This window comes from Gossypium raimondii, chromosome 2 (genome assembly GCF_025698545.1).
Source record: "Gossypium raimondii isolate GPD5lz chromosome 2, ASM2569854v1, whole genome shotgun sequence".
Lineage (NCBI taxonomy): Eukaryota > Viridiplantae > Streptophyta > Magnoliopsida > Malvales > Malvaceae > Gossypium > Gossypium raimondii.
Window position 1 is genome coordinate 47,592,473 of NC_068566.1, and position 16,436 is coordinate 47,608,908.

Here is a 16,436-nt window from a genome sequence, read left to right on the forward strand (position 1 = left end):
AAGTCACTTCATTGAACCAAAAATATAGTGAAGGGTTCAGAGTTTAGAGTTGTTATGCACATCCATATGACAAGCCCAGAATACTTATGCGTGTGGCTACAGACATCAACAAACTTCTCACTTTCTGTTCACTCTCCTGATGTCTCTCTAACGTTAATAACATTATAATTAAGTGGCAATTAGCCTTAGCTATATTGAGCAACTTCATCTATCGCCATCCAGTATAGATTGAAGTTAGATACCTATAAGAATTTGAAAATTAAAATGCTAGAGCAAGTTTTGACATGAAGCTAAGGAGATTAAGATTGGAGTGGTAGGATTAAGTTCATTATGCAATTAGAATGCACATGCTGTTGTTCAATGTGATGTACGAGACCCTTGGTTCTTGTCAATGAGTAGCAGTCTACTTCGGTGTAAATAGTTAAATCCAAGAGAAGCAGTCTCAAGGGAATAAAAGGTACACTTGTTAAGGAAGAAACCAGCCAAAGGAAATAACAAAATACATTACCTCCACTGCAGTATAAGTTCAATATCAAGTTCACGATCAAGTTCCTCAATTTCTTTATTGTCATCAACTACTGGCCGATTCACGTCAGATTTAAGCAGTGATGCATAGAGGGATATATATTTCTTCCGCAACCTTGTATATTTCAAAACCTGCTCCCATGACAGTTTTCCACTGCCACAACAACTAGTTTCTTAGAAAATGCATAACCAAAAGAAAATCCTGTGAAAATCCAATCATGGTTTAAAAAAAAAAAAAAACAAAGAAAGAAAGGCAAAAGCTCCCCACTTGCATAAACCTTTATGCCCGAGCTTCAAAAAAAAAGAGAAATAAAAAACCAAAGCAGAAATTCTAAGATATGAACCATCCTCTGTCGAATAGTACTGACTTTCAAGACTTAACACACATAGCAATTTCCAGGATGATGCAGATTAAAGGTTTTATCTTTGTGCAGGTTAATCATATGAGGAGATGTTGTGCAATAAACAATAAAATCCAGGACAGAAAGAAACAGAGTTATCTTGTTTAGGCACCTAGCCTTCTTCATCTGATCAGAAACAGCTTTGTAAGCATACTTCCACCAAGACCTTGGATCTGACTTCAAAGTGAAAGACGGACGGTAATGGGCATATTTCAACCTCTGATTGAAGGCCGTGAAGTTGTCAGCCAATTTTAAAATATCCCTGTATCCATCCTGCATATACAAGGATAATAAAACCATTAAAAACCTACCTTCAATGTAAACAAAGCACTTCCGGGATAGAAACACTAGAAATAACCTTCGACAAACAAAGTGTGACATTCTCCAGGCTCACTGCTGCTTTTTGGAGAGGCTCATCACTATTAGATGATTCATTTTGCCGCAGCTTCATGTACTTTGCATCTCCAGTCACTGGCTGCAGGATATAGCTGTGCTCTTCTGTAGGATGATCAGCTGGTCTGCCATCTTTTGTACCAAATCTGAAAACCTGCAGTTCATGGGAAAGAAGGACACTCTTGGTCTAGAACTGAGAAAAGCAACAGAAATCAGTATACATGTTAAATTCAAAAAGTGACAGGGGAATACCTGAACCCACTCAGCAGGAAGTAAATCCTCCCACGGCTCTTTGATATGCCATGGTGATATATCAGAATCCAAGTAAAGAGCAAGTCGATCCAGTTCAACAGACTATAAGCAGAGGGAATAAAAACAAAAATCAGTCATCATAAATAATAGTTAATAAATAGAATTCTCAGAAGGAAGTATGAACTTGAGGGGGCAGGGAATCAAAAGGATCAGAGTCTCAGAAAAGCAGTAGTCAGCAGAAAAAGAGCTCCGGTGGTCACAGTGGTGTGATGAATACCATCTGTGATGACTAACGATGACCTGCTAGAGGCAGTTAACAGCCCTGAAAGTTAGGATGGTTGCATCAAACAGCTTCACAGGGGACCCGACCAACAGCCATTTTAAGTGGCAATGACTCATTAAAGTAAGCAAAGTTGATAAACCACAGTTTTAGAATGAAATAGCTTATAGGTCTGGGCTTAGTATAGAAATTTAAACCCAATGAAGAAGAAAAGGAACGATAGTTTTTGCTAAAACTGTGCAGCATCAAGAAGCAACCCAACAACGAATGAATCTATTTTTCTATAATCATAGAGAATAATTTTATGATAAAACAATATGACAAAGTCTTTTTATGATAAGTTATGCCTCAGTGAACTTCTGTCCGTCAAAAGTGATTGAAACATTGAAAAATCAAATTTTGTTATTTACTAAAAGAGGTTTACCTTCTGTATACGATCCAATGCACCGCCAGTAACAAAAGTCTCCTTCCCACTATCATCAACAGTTACAGCTGAGAGTTTCTCCAATGTAAGGCCAGCCGCAAAAGGGTGGCCAGGATTGCTAAAATGAAAAGGGAGAAAAAAAGCATTTAGTTCCACACAAATTGCTAAGAAAAGAGGGCATCAACCTTTAGGTTTTTTTGTACCTCTCAAGATCCTCATATCTGATGTGAATATTAGAGATTGAGAGCTTCAAGTTACCAATTATTGTGCTGATAAGGGATCCCAACCATGATTTATTCTTCAAAGACAAAAATGTAATTTTAAATCATAATCAGAAACCAAATATAAAGTTCAGTAAAGGAATGAATCAAAAGTCAAAAGACCAAAATTTTTTGGCTCATGCAGAACAAACATTGGCAAATATCAGAAATAAAATGCAGAATCAAGGAAAAAGAAGTGGAATGCAGGTATGCTCCGAACACAGAAGATAAAACATACCTATTGGTCTAACATATGCTACCTCATATCACTAGCAGTTATAATGACTCAAGGTATTTTGAGAACAAAGAAACTTCTTGAAACCTAGATGCTCAAGGATCATAAAGGGAAAATTCATAGAAAACACAGACAAGGATCATAAAGGGTAAAGCTTATGTATGGTAAAAGAAAGTCTAAAATGTAGAAACCTAATTGTTCAAACATATAACCATGAAAAGGGTTTTGACCAACTAATGACAATCATATGTTCAATAACAACGTATTGACAGTCTCATTAAAATACCATTTCAGGCTTTAACTGGTGCATTCTCTCTAACAGCTTCGTTTCCATTTCCTATTAACAAAAATATTTAAATTAGTATAACAAATTAAATATAAAAACAATTTTATATGGTTAATAGCATCAACATACACACTGCTCATCAAGGTCTTACCCGTACTCGGCTTTTCTTAGCTTCTTGGATAGCATCCTCACTACAGCCTTCAACTGAGGTTGCAGGTTCAGCTAACAAGAAAATGCGATCTAAGTAAACCAAAACTGGATCCTGACCAAGCCTACTCCATGGAACCTGAAGTTGGCATATGGAACGTCCATGCTTATAAGAATGAAATGACGTTTACAAGTATTAAATAATTCATTTTAGACAAAAGTTGCATACACAACTCAAGATTTGCCTGATGTTTGTTGCCTCTCTTTAGGAGGACCAACATCCAAGGTTCAGATCTTGTTTTCCTCACTCAGACTTCTCATATTTACCGAAATTAATAGTGGCATGCAAAACAGCAGTTTTATTAAATTTGCAGTTCAGCATTATCATGCACGTCTCAGGCATAATATACTACCAGCCAGTCACCACTGCCATACGGCCACCATAATACTAACTTCACCTCAACCATCTTCAAGACCAGCTTCATCGCTTTATAGATTTCACACTCATGAAATTTATGATTATAATTTGTTTTTAAATTCAATCAACCAGCCACAAGCAAATGACAAAACATCCAGAACATAGAGCAGACCCCATATGTTAATAAAATTTTATGACAACAACAGTTTACACCACAAACCTTGAGTTTAACTGATCCAAGAAACCCTGCTTTAACCTTCACCGGCAACTTCAATGCATTAAGTGCCTCTGGCTTCAGTTGCATATTTGTTAGTTCAACATCACCTGTTTTTTTTTTTTTTTCACAATTCAAAAAATAAAAAGAAATTAATGCATATTAGTCTAAGACACCCTCTATACTCAATGGTCACTTAAAACCAATACTATATCATTAAAATTTGACTAACACTTCCATCCACATTCAAAAATTAAGCAAGTAACACTATACCAATCAAAAAAATGACATTTGATTCAAACAAGAAATTAATGCATACTAGTCTAAGACACCTTCTATACTTAATGGTCACTTACAACCAATACTATATGATTAAAATTTAACCAACACTTTCATCCAGATTCAAAAATTAAGCAAGCAACACTATACCAATCAAAAAAGAAATTACATTTAATTCAAACCAAACCAACACTCACCTTGACTATATATCTGCTGTTTAACCTCATCGGATCAAAACACTTACACACCCTCAATTATAGTCGAAAACCCAAACTACCCAAGTATCCAAATGATTCAATGAAGCAAATAAACGTTCAAATCCAATACATGAAGCACAAATATGAAAATTAACCATAACGAATGAACTCCATCAACAGTTTCATACACTAAAAAACCAAAAAAAAAAAAAACAGAGAACCCCAGAAACAAATATCAACAAACCTTGCCAAACACTGATATTAAGAGCTTCTTTATTGAGACCTATCACGTAATTCCCCAAATACCTCTGCAAGAGGTAAGCCACTTGATCCTCCAACATTTTTGGGTTTTTTTTTTTTTTTGGTCGGATTCTTGAATTTGATTGTCCAAAAGATACTAATTATCAGAACAATATAATCTAAGGATGTTAGAAAGACTGTAAATATTTAGGCAAATAGCAAGGAAGAAATGAACAAATCATCGGTTGTTGTCGGCTTTTTTTTTCGTTGAAGATTACGGTGAATAATAATAATAAAATTAATACAATGATAAAAATTATGACTTTTTCCTCCAAAAATACACTGCGCGCGCTTCCGCAGGCTGCTACGATTGGTCTTACGATATAAAGTATTGTTTTTTTGGTAGTTACTTGTTAGGATAGAAAGTTTTTTTAATTCGGTTAAAATATGTTATAAGTATTTTTGTTTTTTTATATTTAGAATTTAATGGTAAAAATATTCGAGATCTTTGTATTAAGAGTAAATTTTATTTGGTCTATTTACTTAAAATTTGGTAAATTAGTTTCTATACGTTAGAATAAATAGCAAATTGGTCTTTCTATAAAAAATTTATCTATTTCTATTGTTAAAAACTAATCCATGTATAAAAACATGAAGTGCACATTTTGTCGGTCACGCCAATTTTTAAAAGTAGAAATGGATGAATTTTTTAACAGAAATTTTCATTTTACTATTTGAACATTCAATGACTAATTGGTATATTTTGTTCAAACATGTGACAAAATGCAACCTAACTCCAACTACATGGCCTCTATGATACTTTTATCAAATTTAGTCTCCTATTTTTATTTTAAGAAATTTAGCCTCTACTTTTCGAGTTTGAAAATGTAAATTCAATTATTAACATGTTAAAATTATTCTGTTAAATTAAGGTTTATTTACGGTCTTTTTGTTATATGACTACCAATTAAGGGTTTTTTAATGATGCATTAGTAAATTTAATAGAAAAATTTATCATAATTAACAATTAAACTTGAATTTTAAATTTTAAAAATAGAAAAGTTAAATTTAAAATATACTAATACAATTATTTAAATCATATTTTAACCTTTTAATTTATATAAGTGAACTTTTCATTTTTTGAGTAATTATATATATTATAACCCTGAAGGTAGAGGGAGATACATTGAACAATGAGAATTAATACGCGGCTGACGATGATTGGCCTGATGAATATGATAAAATGATGGTGGTTACAGGTGATTGTTACATTGTAAATTCAATGATTTAAAAGAGAATAAATTAACTATCATACCATTCAAACTAAAGCAAGTGGCAAATTCATCAAGTACCTGTACCAAGAACAAGATGACACGTAGGCAAGGCTTTGTTGACTGATGACGTGTCCAAGTTCATTGTGGGGGAAAATTTTTCAAGTAACCACCACGGCTTTGTCTTTAAAGTGCCACGTGGAGTCACCGCCTGACCGCCAAACGGACGTTGCTTTCGTCTTGCTCACGTGTTCATTTCAATAGTTGCTTGTTTGACAAAACTATTATTTTAATGAAAAAATATAAATTTAATCTTCAATAATTATATTTTTGTTTTTTAATTAAATTTCATTATTTACCTTTAAAAATTTATTGAATTATTTTTTTAACAAAAATACTGATTAAAACATTAATTTTTAATGAAGTTGGCATGACAATCTAATAATAGTCCTTTCACACTTTTATTCCGACATGATACTATTTATTACAAATCAGTAAACGGCAACCCGAATCCAGGTAGAGTCCAAGTCGCCTGCTCGTGACATGGATAGGTCCTATCAGACAATTGAGTACGAGACGAGCCGTGAGAGGAGAGCAAGAGGTGTTCGCGAACCCAGCTCGCTAAACAAGTTCGCAGGTTGAGCTGACACGAACTAGGGAAAGGTAACAATCTCAACTTGCATGCGTCCAAGGAACTCACAGAAGGGGGATCGCATGTTCCACGAGCAACCCTGAGTGAAACACATATCCAACAAACCTGGAGCCCATACAGAATGTCAATACTAGGAGCAGAAAGGACCGCATGCTCTGCAGGCAACCCATAACGAAACACGTGTCCAACAGACCTAAAGTCTGTACGGAATGTCAATACTAGGAACGAGGGAGTCAAGACAAAATTATGGGGTCATATGGTGAGCTGTAATAGCTTGTATAAATACCCGAACCTCTCATCAATAAGACACAAGACAAAATTACTCCAACCCTATTTATTTTATACGTCACGTCAATAAATAATATAAAAATTATAAAAAAATAATTTAAAAATAATTATAAAAAATCATTAAAAAAACAACAATATTTGCATGCAATACACGTGGATTGTCATACAAACTACTGTATTTAAATTTTTGGCATTTTAGTCAGTATTGTATTAGAAAAAACACCAATTCGACTATTTTTCAAAAGGTTGAATGTTAAATTTGACTTTTATTGAAAGTTTGATGTCAAATTTAGTTCAAAAAAGAATAATGGTCAATTTGATAAATGATGTAAACATCAATAGCTAAATTTGATGTTATGCCTAAAAAGTTAAAAATATATCATAAGATCTTGTACTCTTTGAAATTTGGTCCTGTACTTTTATTTACGTGAATTTAGTCCTATTTTTCAAATTAGGAAATTTAGGTCAAACTGATAACATTGTTAAATTTATTGGTGTTGCATTTTAAAATAAAAATACACATTTGATAGCCATGTAACTAAAAATAGATTTTGTAATGAACTTGAACTTAAACAAAAGAAAAAGTTCAAGTCTTTCATGTCAATTATATGCCAATTGTCACGTAATGTAAAACATCGTAATAAAAATTTGAAGTTAAGAAAATTTCACATAAAAATACTTACAATTTTAACTACTATATTGAATTTTAAATAAAAATAAAAGAATTAATTTTATGTTTTTAAATATAGAGATTAAATCTTAAATTTTATCAAAATATAAGGACTAAAACCTATTTTACCCTTTAGAGATTGTATAAAGAAAGAAAAGTGTACTTGGTATTATTGAATTCTAAAGACTTTGGACCTAACCATTGAAGCCCAAGCCTAGTGCTTTGTTCTAAGACTTTAAAAAGAGTTCACTTTGAAGTAAATGCTATTATGGTCTCAACAAAATTGGACCACCCAAACCCAATTTATTTATTCTTCAACAATAATAGTCAAAAGTTAAGACTTACATATCTAATGCCATTTAGTCAAAAAGTTCACAAAAGCAAACAACAATTCTCAAATTTTGAAATTCCTTAACTAAGAAGCAAACCCCACTTTTTCTTCCTTTCTTTCACTATTTTTCAACATGTTAAGCAATAGGGAAAAATAGAACTACAAGTGCAACAAATTAAAGTTTTATAAATATTATTGTATTAAATTTTTTATCTTTTATTTAAAAATTGAGTAAATTCATCAAAAATAAAACGGTCATTCTATTAAAAATTATATTCATTTTACTTTTAAAACTGACACCGAAAATTAACATAAACTCTACGGGCACACCCATATCAATCTTTAATATTATAGCAGGATGAAATTTTTAAAAAATGATAAACAAAAATTAATTTATCTATTTTTAATAAAAATAAAATTTAATCAAACTCTTAAAAATAATAAAGCAAAAAGGAACATCTTTTATTAACTTCCACTTATATCAATTTACATTTACTACACAAATATACCAAGAAGGGCAATAAAAAACCATACCCTTCTCACCATTCTCTTCATTTATGCATTAACATTTGTCAAAAAAGTATCCCAAAAAGAAAACACAGCATGATAGGGTTTAATACAAGCTTATTTCACATTCTCATATAGTGTGTTATATAACATTCACAATTATAAAAACAAAGAAACCCCTAAAAATAGGCTTCTTCATGGATCTTCATATATATTTTTTCAACTATTTATATGGTAGATATGTTGATTTCAAGCAGCTGCAACAGTGCTTGTTCTAAAAGGGTAATCTTCAGCTTTGGTTGGAGATTTGGATGATTTCCTTTGGTCTTTCTCCTTCCTCAATGCTTTCATTGATGAAGAAAAGCTCAAATTGTTTTCTTTAGCTTCATCCATGTCTATTTGTTCTTGCCTACACTCTTCACTACAAAAAGGTGTGTCCCCTCTGCAACATTTTTCAACATATAACTAAGTACCCATATATCACCGACGAAATGGTAAAACTATTGTGAAAATTTTGATTATATTTTATTATTTTTATTCAAAAACTAATAGATTAATCTGATCATTTTTATTCATCTATTTTTACCATTGAAAATTTACATGCCTAATAACATAATCAAATAATTACACGTTGTCACCAAATTTTAATAGAAGAAATGAATAAATTACTCTTTAATATGTGCATGAAGATGGGGAAATAAGGACTAAACCTGTACATGAAGATGTCCTTATTACCCCCAAGAGGTTTCTTGCAAAGGAAGCAAGCATCCAAGAAATGGGGTTGATGATGATCTTCAAATCTGCCATCATAAAACCTAGTAGACCTTGGAGAAGAAGAAATCAAACATGAAAAAGAAGAAGAAGAAGAAGAAGAAGAAGAAGACATGTTCCTTAAACTATTATTCCTCCTTGAGAAACAAAAGGGTGTTGAGAAAAACCCATTTTGGCTATGGTTTTTGTAATAGCTTCCACCTGAATACCCAACACCCTCCATGCCTGCAAGTGAAGCTAAACCATCATCTTCTTCAATGAAACAAGGCTTCCTTGAAGGTACAAAACAGTCCATCTTGGTTCAAAAAAGGTGGAATCTTTGAAGGGAAAATGAGAGAAACAAGGAAAATGGGGCGGAAAAACAAATGATGGGTGTGATTTTTTATAAGGGAAAAGAACAATGTTGAGAAAAAGATTTACAAACAATGGCAGGTTTTCAGGGATATCCGTCCAAATGAATCCATTGGCTTAAATATATATTTATTAACTTGAATAAGCTTTGAAATGACTCTAGTGTTAGTAGTTGTATTCACTTTTGACGTATTTGCCATTGGTTTGTATTCGAAACTACCAAAGAGCCATTTGGTTGAGAATGATAAATCTAGGGTGAATTTAATAGTAACTTGGGGTAGAATTACCATTGAAGACCCTGTATCAGGAGTAAGATTGATTTTGTTCCTTTACTTAAAAAATAGACAAATTAGTTCCTGTATGTTAGATCAAAGAGTAAACTGGTCATTTTTGTTGAAATTTTTATTTATTTCTACTATTAAAAACTGGCATGGGTGACGAAAAATGTACCTTAGGTTGATGTATAGGTACCAGTGTTTAACAATAAAAATGAATGAATTTTTTAATAAAATGACCAAGTATTAATTTTCCCATTTTTTTAGTAGAATGCGCAAAATACAATCCGACTCCTAATACAATAACTTCCATGATACTTTTACCAAAAACATGGTGATTTTGAAACTTAAAAAGTTGAGGGATTAAATTTTCAACGTATGAATAATATAGGGGTTAAAGCATATTTTAACTTAAATCAAAATATTGTTGGTGAAAATACTTTATTTTAAAATAATACTTAGGTGCACACCCATTAAATGACGAGGTAGTGTGAGATATAAAATGTAGATGAAACATTTTATTTTTTGAACATTAATCTTATTATAGGTTGTTTTTATCGTATCTATTATTTTTGATACAATGCTTGAAACTACTCATAATCCCTCCTCAATCTTTAAATAGAAGGATAATACGCTTCAACACACTCGAACCCACATCCTTGAACTAAGACTCAATGGGCTAGATGAAAGACTTCTCTATAATACTAATTTAATGATAAACTTTTTTCAACTAATAAAATTGATTTTGTCATTAAAACTTGTTAGTATCAACTAATTATTCAATGTCTTTTATAAACACGCGTTTAGAAGATGTAATTAATTTCTTTTGGATGATTTACGCTATAAGCCATTGAATTTAACATCAATTCATATAAGTCCCAAATCTTCAATTTCATCATCTCAGATCAAGGAATTGCCACCATTAATATATGCTAACTTCGTTATATAATTTTAGAGATAATTATCAAATTTATACATGAATTTTGGTCCAATGTGTAATTTGATATATAAACTTTGATTTGGTACAATTATATACATGAAACTTGAATCGTGGTTCATATGATTTTGATTTTGATTTAACGCACTCATCTAAATAAATAAATACGTACATTTATTTTCATATTGGATTAATATAATTGTTTGTGTTTTGCTAGAATGGTAATATGTATTAATCCGAGTAAACCAATGGATACGAGAATCACGATTGAGAATGTTACCGTTTGGTCAAGACTATTCAAAATTCAAAAAATACAAATATTAGAATTGATCAAATTAAAGTAAAGATGCTAAATTTACAATCTATGCAAAGTATAGAGTCTAATAACAGAATTTGACCAAAAAAGTAAGATGGCGATTTCGTGGTTTGAGGAAGATTAGAAAGGGTAAAAAAGGAAAATGAAAATTGGTAATCCTCTCAAGTAAGTATTCAAAAAGGAAAAAGAAAACAAAAAACAAAGGTCCAATGGCCCACACAGACCATATTTCTAACGTCAGGGCCCACGCACGGTGCTGTGCGCGTTATGGTAACGACCACACCGCCGTATAGTCTAGTCTTAGGCTCCTCAAAAAGAATTTCAATAATATTATTAATAATATTTTTTTTTTAATCCAATTTTTGGTGAGTCTCTTTCTAAAGAATTTAGGACACTCTACCAACTCATATATATATATATATATATATATATTATTTTAAGACTTTTCTTTGTTTTCATATTAACTACTAAGACTTTTTGAAATTTTGATTGATGTTGAAATTCAACATTTACTTCACATTTTCCTTTTTTAAAGAAAATAATAATTGGTAAAATATCATACAAATCATTATATTAAGAGTTAGATTGCATTTTGCTCATGTACTAAAAAAATAGTAAATTAGTCCACGTATGTTAGATCAAAGAGCAATTTAGTTTTTCTATCAAAACTTTCATATATTTCTACTGCTAATATACGGTCCTTGTACATCAGCACGCCATGTGTAATTTGTTTGGTTATTTCGTTAACTGCGCCGAATTTTTAATAGAATGAATCAACTTACTCTTTGATCTAACGCACAATGACTAATTTACCCATTTTTCAATAAATGGGACAAAATGCAATCTGACTCCTAATATAGAAGCTTCCATGATATTTTTACCTTTAATAATTTGATATTCGTGTCTTTTTCCCCTTTTGTAAGTAATTAAATATCCTTAAAATTAAATGAAATCATATTTTATAATGAATGATTATTTGATATAATTGTAATCGTATGTTTTAACTCTACAAACAGATTAACAAAGTTGACACGCACCCATATGTTATCCTTAAAAAATTAAAGCAACGAGATATATGATTATTTTTAATTCGTTTGAAGAGTTAAAAATTGTTGTTAATATCTATAAAAATATTAAAACTTTAATTATTTTGATGCACAAATTAATTTAATACTAACTTGAAAATTAAAATAATAGCATATATAACTCAAAAAGATGATACAAAATTATTTGATAAATTTAAATTATATCTTAAGAATGCAAAATAAAATAAATTAAAAAGTTAGCTAGGAATTTTTTAAAAAGAACACTGTATACTCTTTATACTACCTACTATTTTTTTTCTCTAACATGTTTGTTTTACTAGTTTATTTTATTTTATTTTTAAATGTAATATAGATTAACTATAAAGCGGAAAATATTACAAATAAGTGTTGGGTGCAAATGTAAGGTACATTACATTCTCAATAAGAGATACATGTTCGAACTTTAGAGACAATATTATTGAAAAGAAAGTCACATACCTCAAACAATACCAGAATATTATATAAATATTTTTAAAAATAAAAAATATTTTTAAATATTTTTTATTTTCACTAAGAGTAAATGTCACATAAAAGCTAGTAATAAATAATAGTCCTTATATATAATTAAATTTATTTAAAATTAAAGCTACTTTTGATTTTTTTAATCACCTCAAATTTTATGATAATTTATATGGAACCAAATTTATGAGATATTTAAAAAAAAAGGTACAAATTTCCTAATAATTAGCATTAAATCACTCTTATTGTTATGAACGTGATTGACCCAAACAAAAGGTGAAGAAACAAAATATCTTGGGGATGTAGGCCATTTCTTGGATTACAAGCAATTGCTATTTAATTGTATTGTGTTAATTTAAAAAATTATTATAAGTTCGATTATATTTATTTTTAATATAATGGTTAATGTTGAGTATGACTCAGTCAAATTTGAGAAATAATCTTTCGCTTAAACTCTGTTTATTTATTTCAAACTCTGATTTGTCTAGATTATTTTATTATTATTTGACCTATGAATTTAGCCTATAAATAAGCTCTTTTACAATCTTAGAAAATACACCAATTAGATATTAGAACTCATAACATATTTAGAGAATTTTGTGTTTACGTTTTGAGGGTTCTTTGTTTTCGGGGTTTAGTTTTTATCTCCATCTTTTGTACTCTTCGTTCTGTTGCCATTATAGTATAATTATATTTACCCGTGGTTTTTTATCCCCTTTGGATGAGTTTTTCCACGTTAAATTTGTGTGTTCAATTTCTTAATTTATTTCGTTATTTTTTTTACTTGTTGCTTAATCGGATCGATCCCAACAGTTAAAATTATTCGTAATCTCTCCCTAGCCCATATATAGAAGGATAATGCATTTCATCGCACTCAAATTTACGTCCTCCTTCATTGATAACAATACATATGTCAATCGACATATTATGTTAAAGGTTAATTGCAAACTATCTATTTTACAACATGATTTTAAGTAAATTTAATTGTATGCCAAGTTAGATGATTTCAATTGTATGCCACATTCTATAATAAAATTATTTAATTTTGTTTTAATTGGTAAAACTATAAAGTTGTTAAATTAATAACAAGTAAATGGATAAGTAATATTTAGTTATTCTTAAGAGTAAAAAAAAAAAGGATTTATAACATACTTGAATTTACTTTTTTATTTAATAAAATAATATATTTTATATATGGTAGGTGGAGTTTTACCCTTTTTTTCTATGAAGGGTCTTTTTGGATGGGCGTTTATTTCTAGTGCAGTGTGTTTAGTTTTTTTTTTACGTTACAATATCACTATAGTATTTAATCTCACTATCACCGCTGTTTTTACGCTAACCGCAGGGAAATGCACCACTCACAATAGTATCTAAAAGCAAGCATGTCTTATTATTATTTTTTACAATAATGTCAAAATATGTGAACCGTTATTGAATGTCACAAATTTGTGAACCAAAATTTTTAAAAAAAATTCTTCAATTTTCAACACTATTTGTCAAATCAAGTTGGATCTAAGGTATATTCTTCTACTTACCGATGGATATTGATCCACCATACCAATTGTTGAATCATTACTTGGAGCACGCTAGTCAAACTTAAAAAAAAATTAGCAGCCAAGTGACATATAAAAATTTTCAAATAATTCAGTGACTTAAATGAGACTTTTAAAATGTTTAATGATCGTTTTGTAACTTTTTAAACTGAAGTAACTAAAATATAAAATTATTAATAATTTAGTGACATTACGCGAAATTTACCCTTGATTATAAAATAATTTTAAAATCTAGAAAAAATTTTAACTGCCCCACTTTCAACAAAGTTGAGAGAAGTCTATGCTTGAGACATTGGGAGTGTACAAACCTAAAATCATTAAAGAAAAACAGAAGAAAAATAAATGCATAATAGTGGAGGTACACCCACGCGACACCACGCGCCACTAATGCAAGTAAGACTTAAATTCCCAAATCATATTTAAAAACTAACATTTTTTTAATTTTTTAATTTATTAAAAAAAAGGGATCGACAGTTACGATTTCATCTTAACGTCTCTATTCACTCAACAACCTGTTACGTCACTCACTTTTGCTATTTTGTTTCAAATGTTTTGTCGTTTTCAATTTCATCCCTGTCTCGGGGCCCACTTCCCAAAATAACCCGAAATTAGGGACCATTTGCACATTGCCCTTTTTCGAAACAAAATTCAATTATTTTTTTCTAATTTTAAATAGATATTGAAAAAATAAAATATAGTAATTAATGACCAATAAAAGTACAATAAATTCACTTTAGCCACTGTAATAGGATTTTTTTCTTTAATTTTTTAATGATTTAAGGTGAAAGTAGGTTTTTTTTTTAGAAAAAACGAGAATTAAGTTAGATACATAACTCCGTAAGTAATTTTTAATAATAAAATAAGCATCCTTAATCAAGTTTAATTTGGTACTTATTATTTTGTTATTAAAATTTTAGCTTTAAAATAAAAATTAAAAATGTTTAATTCTACCACCGGTTTTTGTATTTTAAACTTTTAAAATTTAATCTCTCTATTTATTTAATTTAAAACCTTTGAGTATTAAAACATCGTGTATTTAAATTTAACAGAAGTACATTAACAGTGTTATTAAGTTAGTTATAATTTTTTTATAGAAAAATCATATAAGTAAAGTGATTAAATTCTTGAAACTAAAGGGGGAGGACTAAATTTCAAATGCTCAAAGAGTACAGGGGTTAAAATAAGAATTAAACCTTGATAAGAACTCAGCAAGGCCCATTTTACGAGGTTCTTTTTCTTTGTCACCTGCCGGTGACAGTGCACTGTACACGTTTGCCTTAGTGCCTGTCACGGCCGCGCATTTCCTTAATCATTACACGTGGCAACTCAGAAACATTACAAAGTATTCAATTTTGACGGTGTTAAGAGCAGGGATCTGCTGCGGAGAGATTTTGTATCGTCGGTTTTGCTCATTCTAAGAATTAACGGTTGAGATTGCAACAAGGATATTTGACTTTTGTGATCTGAAAATTAACATGACCAATGGTCAAATATAAACGATTGAGATTGCAACAAGGATATTTTCCTTCTATGATCTGAAAATTAACATGATCGGTAGTCAAATATAACGGTTGAGATTACATCATGGGCAAAACTATGTTAGTAACATTCAATTATATTTTTTTTGTTATTTAATTATAAAAAGTTATAAAATGGTCATTCAATTATTGATAAATTTTTTTTAGTCAATCAATTATAAAAAGTTATAAAATGGTCACTCAACTATTCAGTTTTATCTCTTTAGATCACTCAAATACTTTAGATTTTTTAGTGTTTGCCTTTTTATGTCAGGCAGTTGATGACAAAAAAGACAAAATTGAATAATTGAGTTACATTTTTGTAACTTTTCAAAGTTGAGTGATCAAAAAAGAAATTTACTAATAGTTAAGTGATCATTTTGTAACATTGCTTAGCTAGGTGAGAAAAAAATCATAGTTGAATGATTCTATTGTAGATTACCTATATAAATTGTGTAGGCGAGTTAATTTGTTAAATTATTTATTTAGTTTAATAATTATAACGATGAATTTGGGTAATAATTGTTAAATGTTATTAAATTATAGCTTTAAATAAATTAAAAGGCAAATAAGACCTTGGTATTGTTGGTTAAAGGCTTAAAGTTGAAGATCCGAGTCTTTGGACACTCGAGTTCAAGCATTTGCAATGGTGAGTCTTGAGCTCCAATATGTTTGTTTGTCATGGATGTGATTTTCTTCTAAACTTTTCGTTCATTGTAATTTGTATTGTTGGAATACATTTTGTAGTTACTTAGTATTTAAATTTCTAATCGAGTTAGTGTCACGAGTTAATTGAATACCAATCTAATTAGAAAATGATTAAAAACTTTTTTCTTATAAAGTAACGAATGTTATTATGAGAGTATTTTATTTTTATTCTTTTATATAAAATCTATAAAACT

At 30.1% G+C, this 16,436-nt stretch overlaps 2 protein-coding genes across 3 annotated transcripts in view; both read right to left on the reverse strand.

Annotated features, from left to right (window-relative positions):
- Positions 1–4,839, reverse strand: part of LOC105789322 (uncharacterized) — a 40,668-nt gene extending 35,829 nt beyond the window's left edge. Inside the window, exons 1-10 of the mRNA XM_052627724.1 lie at positions 4,556–4,839; positions 3,842–3,945; positions 3,208–3,342; positions 3,057–3,107; positions 2,479–2,573; positions 2,276–2,393; positions 1,572–1,673; positions 1,285–1,473; positions 1,039–1,199; positions 509–679 (exon numbers count right to left, since the gene is read on the reverse strand). Coding sequence (XP_052483684.1) covers positions 509–679; positions 1,039–1,199; positions 1,285–1,473; positions 1,572–1,673; positions 2,276–2,393; positions 2,479–2,573; positions 3,057–3,107; positions 3,208–3,342; positions 3,842–3,945; positions 4,556–4,652 — 1,223 coding nt within the window. The 5' untranslated portion in view covers positions 4,653–4,839. The remainder of the gene's footprint in view (positions 1–508; positions 680–1,038; positions 1,200–1,284; positions 1,474–1,571; positions 1,674–2,275; positions 2,394–2,478; positions 2,574–3,056; positions 3,108–3,207; positions 3,343–3,841; positions 3,946–4,555) is intronic.
- Positions 4,840–8,370: 3,531 nt separating this feature from the next.
- Positions 8,371–9,503, reverse strand: LOC105789323 (FCS-Like Zinc finger 2). Of its 2 annotated transcripts, none has more exons than XM_012616660.2 (2): positions 8,981–9,500; positions 8,371–8,712 (listed from the first exon to the last, which is right to left on the reverse strand). In XM_012616660.2, the coding sequence occupies exons 1-2, from the start codon at positions 9,334–9,336 to the stop codon at positions 8,520–8,522; spliced, it is 549 nt and encodes a 182-aa protein (XP_012472114.1). In that variant the 5' UTR covers positions 9,337–9,500; the 3' UTR covers positions 8,371–8,519. The 2 variants fall into 2 exon arrangements, with proteins under 2 accessions (XP_012472114.1, XP_052483686.1); XM_052627726.1 differs by having other exon boundaries at positions 8,572–8,712; positions 8,940–9,503.
- Positions 9,504–16,436: the final 6,933 nt, after the last annotated feature.

Coding starts and splice junctions, on each gene's coding strand:
- LOC105789323 (XM_012616660.2), bottom strand. CDS start 9,336: ATGGACTGTTTTGTACCTTCAAGGAAGCCTTGTTTCATTGAAGAAGAT. Junction 8,713..8,980: donor AAGGACATCTTCATGTACAG/GTTTAGTCCTTA, acceptor AAAATGTTGCAG/AGGGGACACACCTTTTTGTA.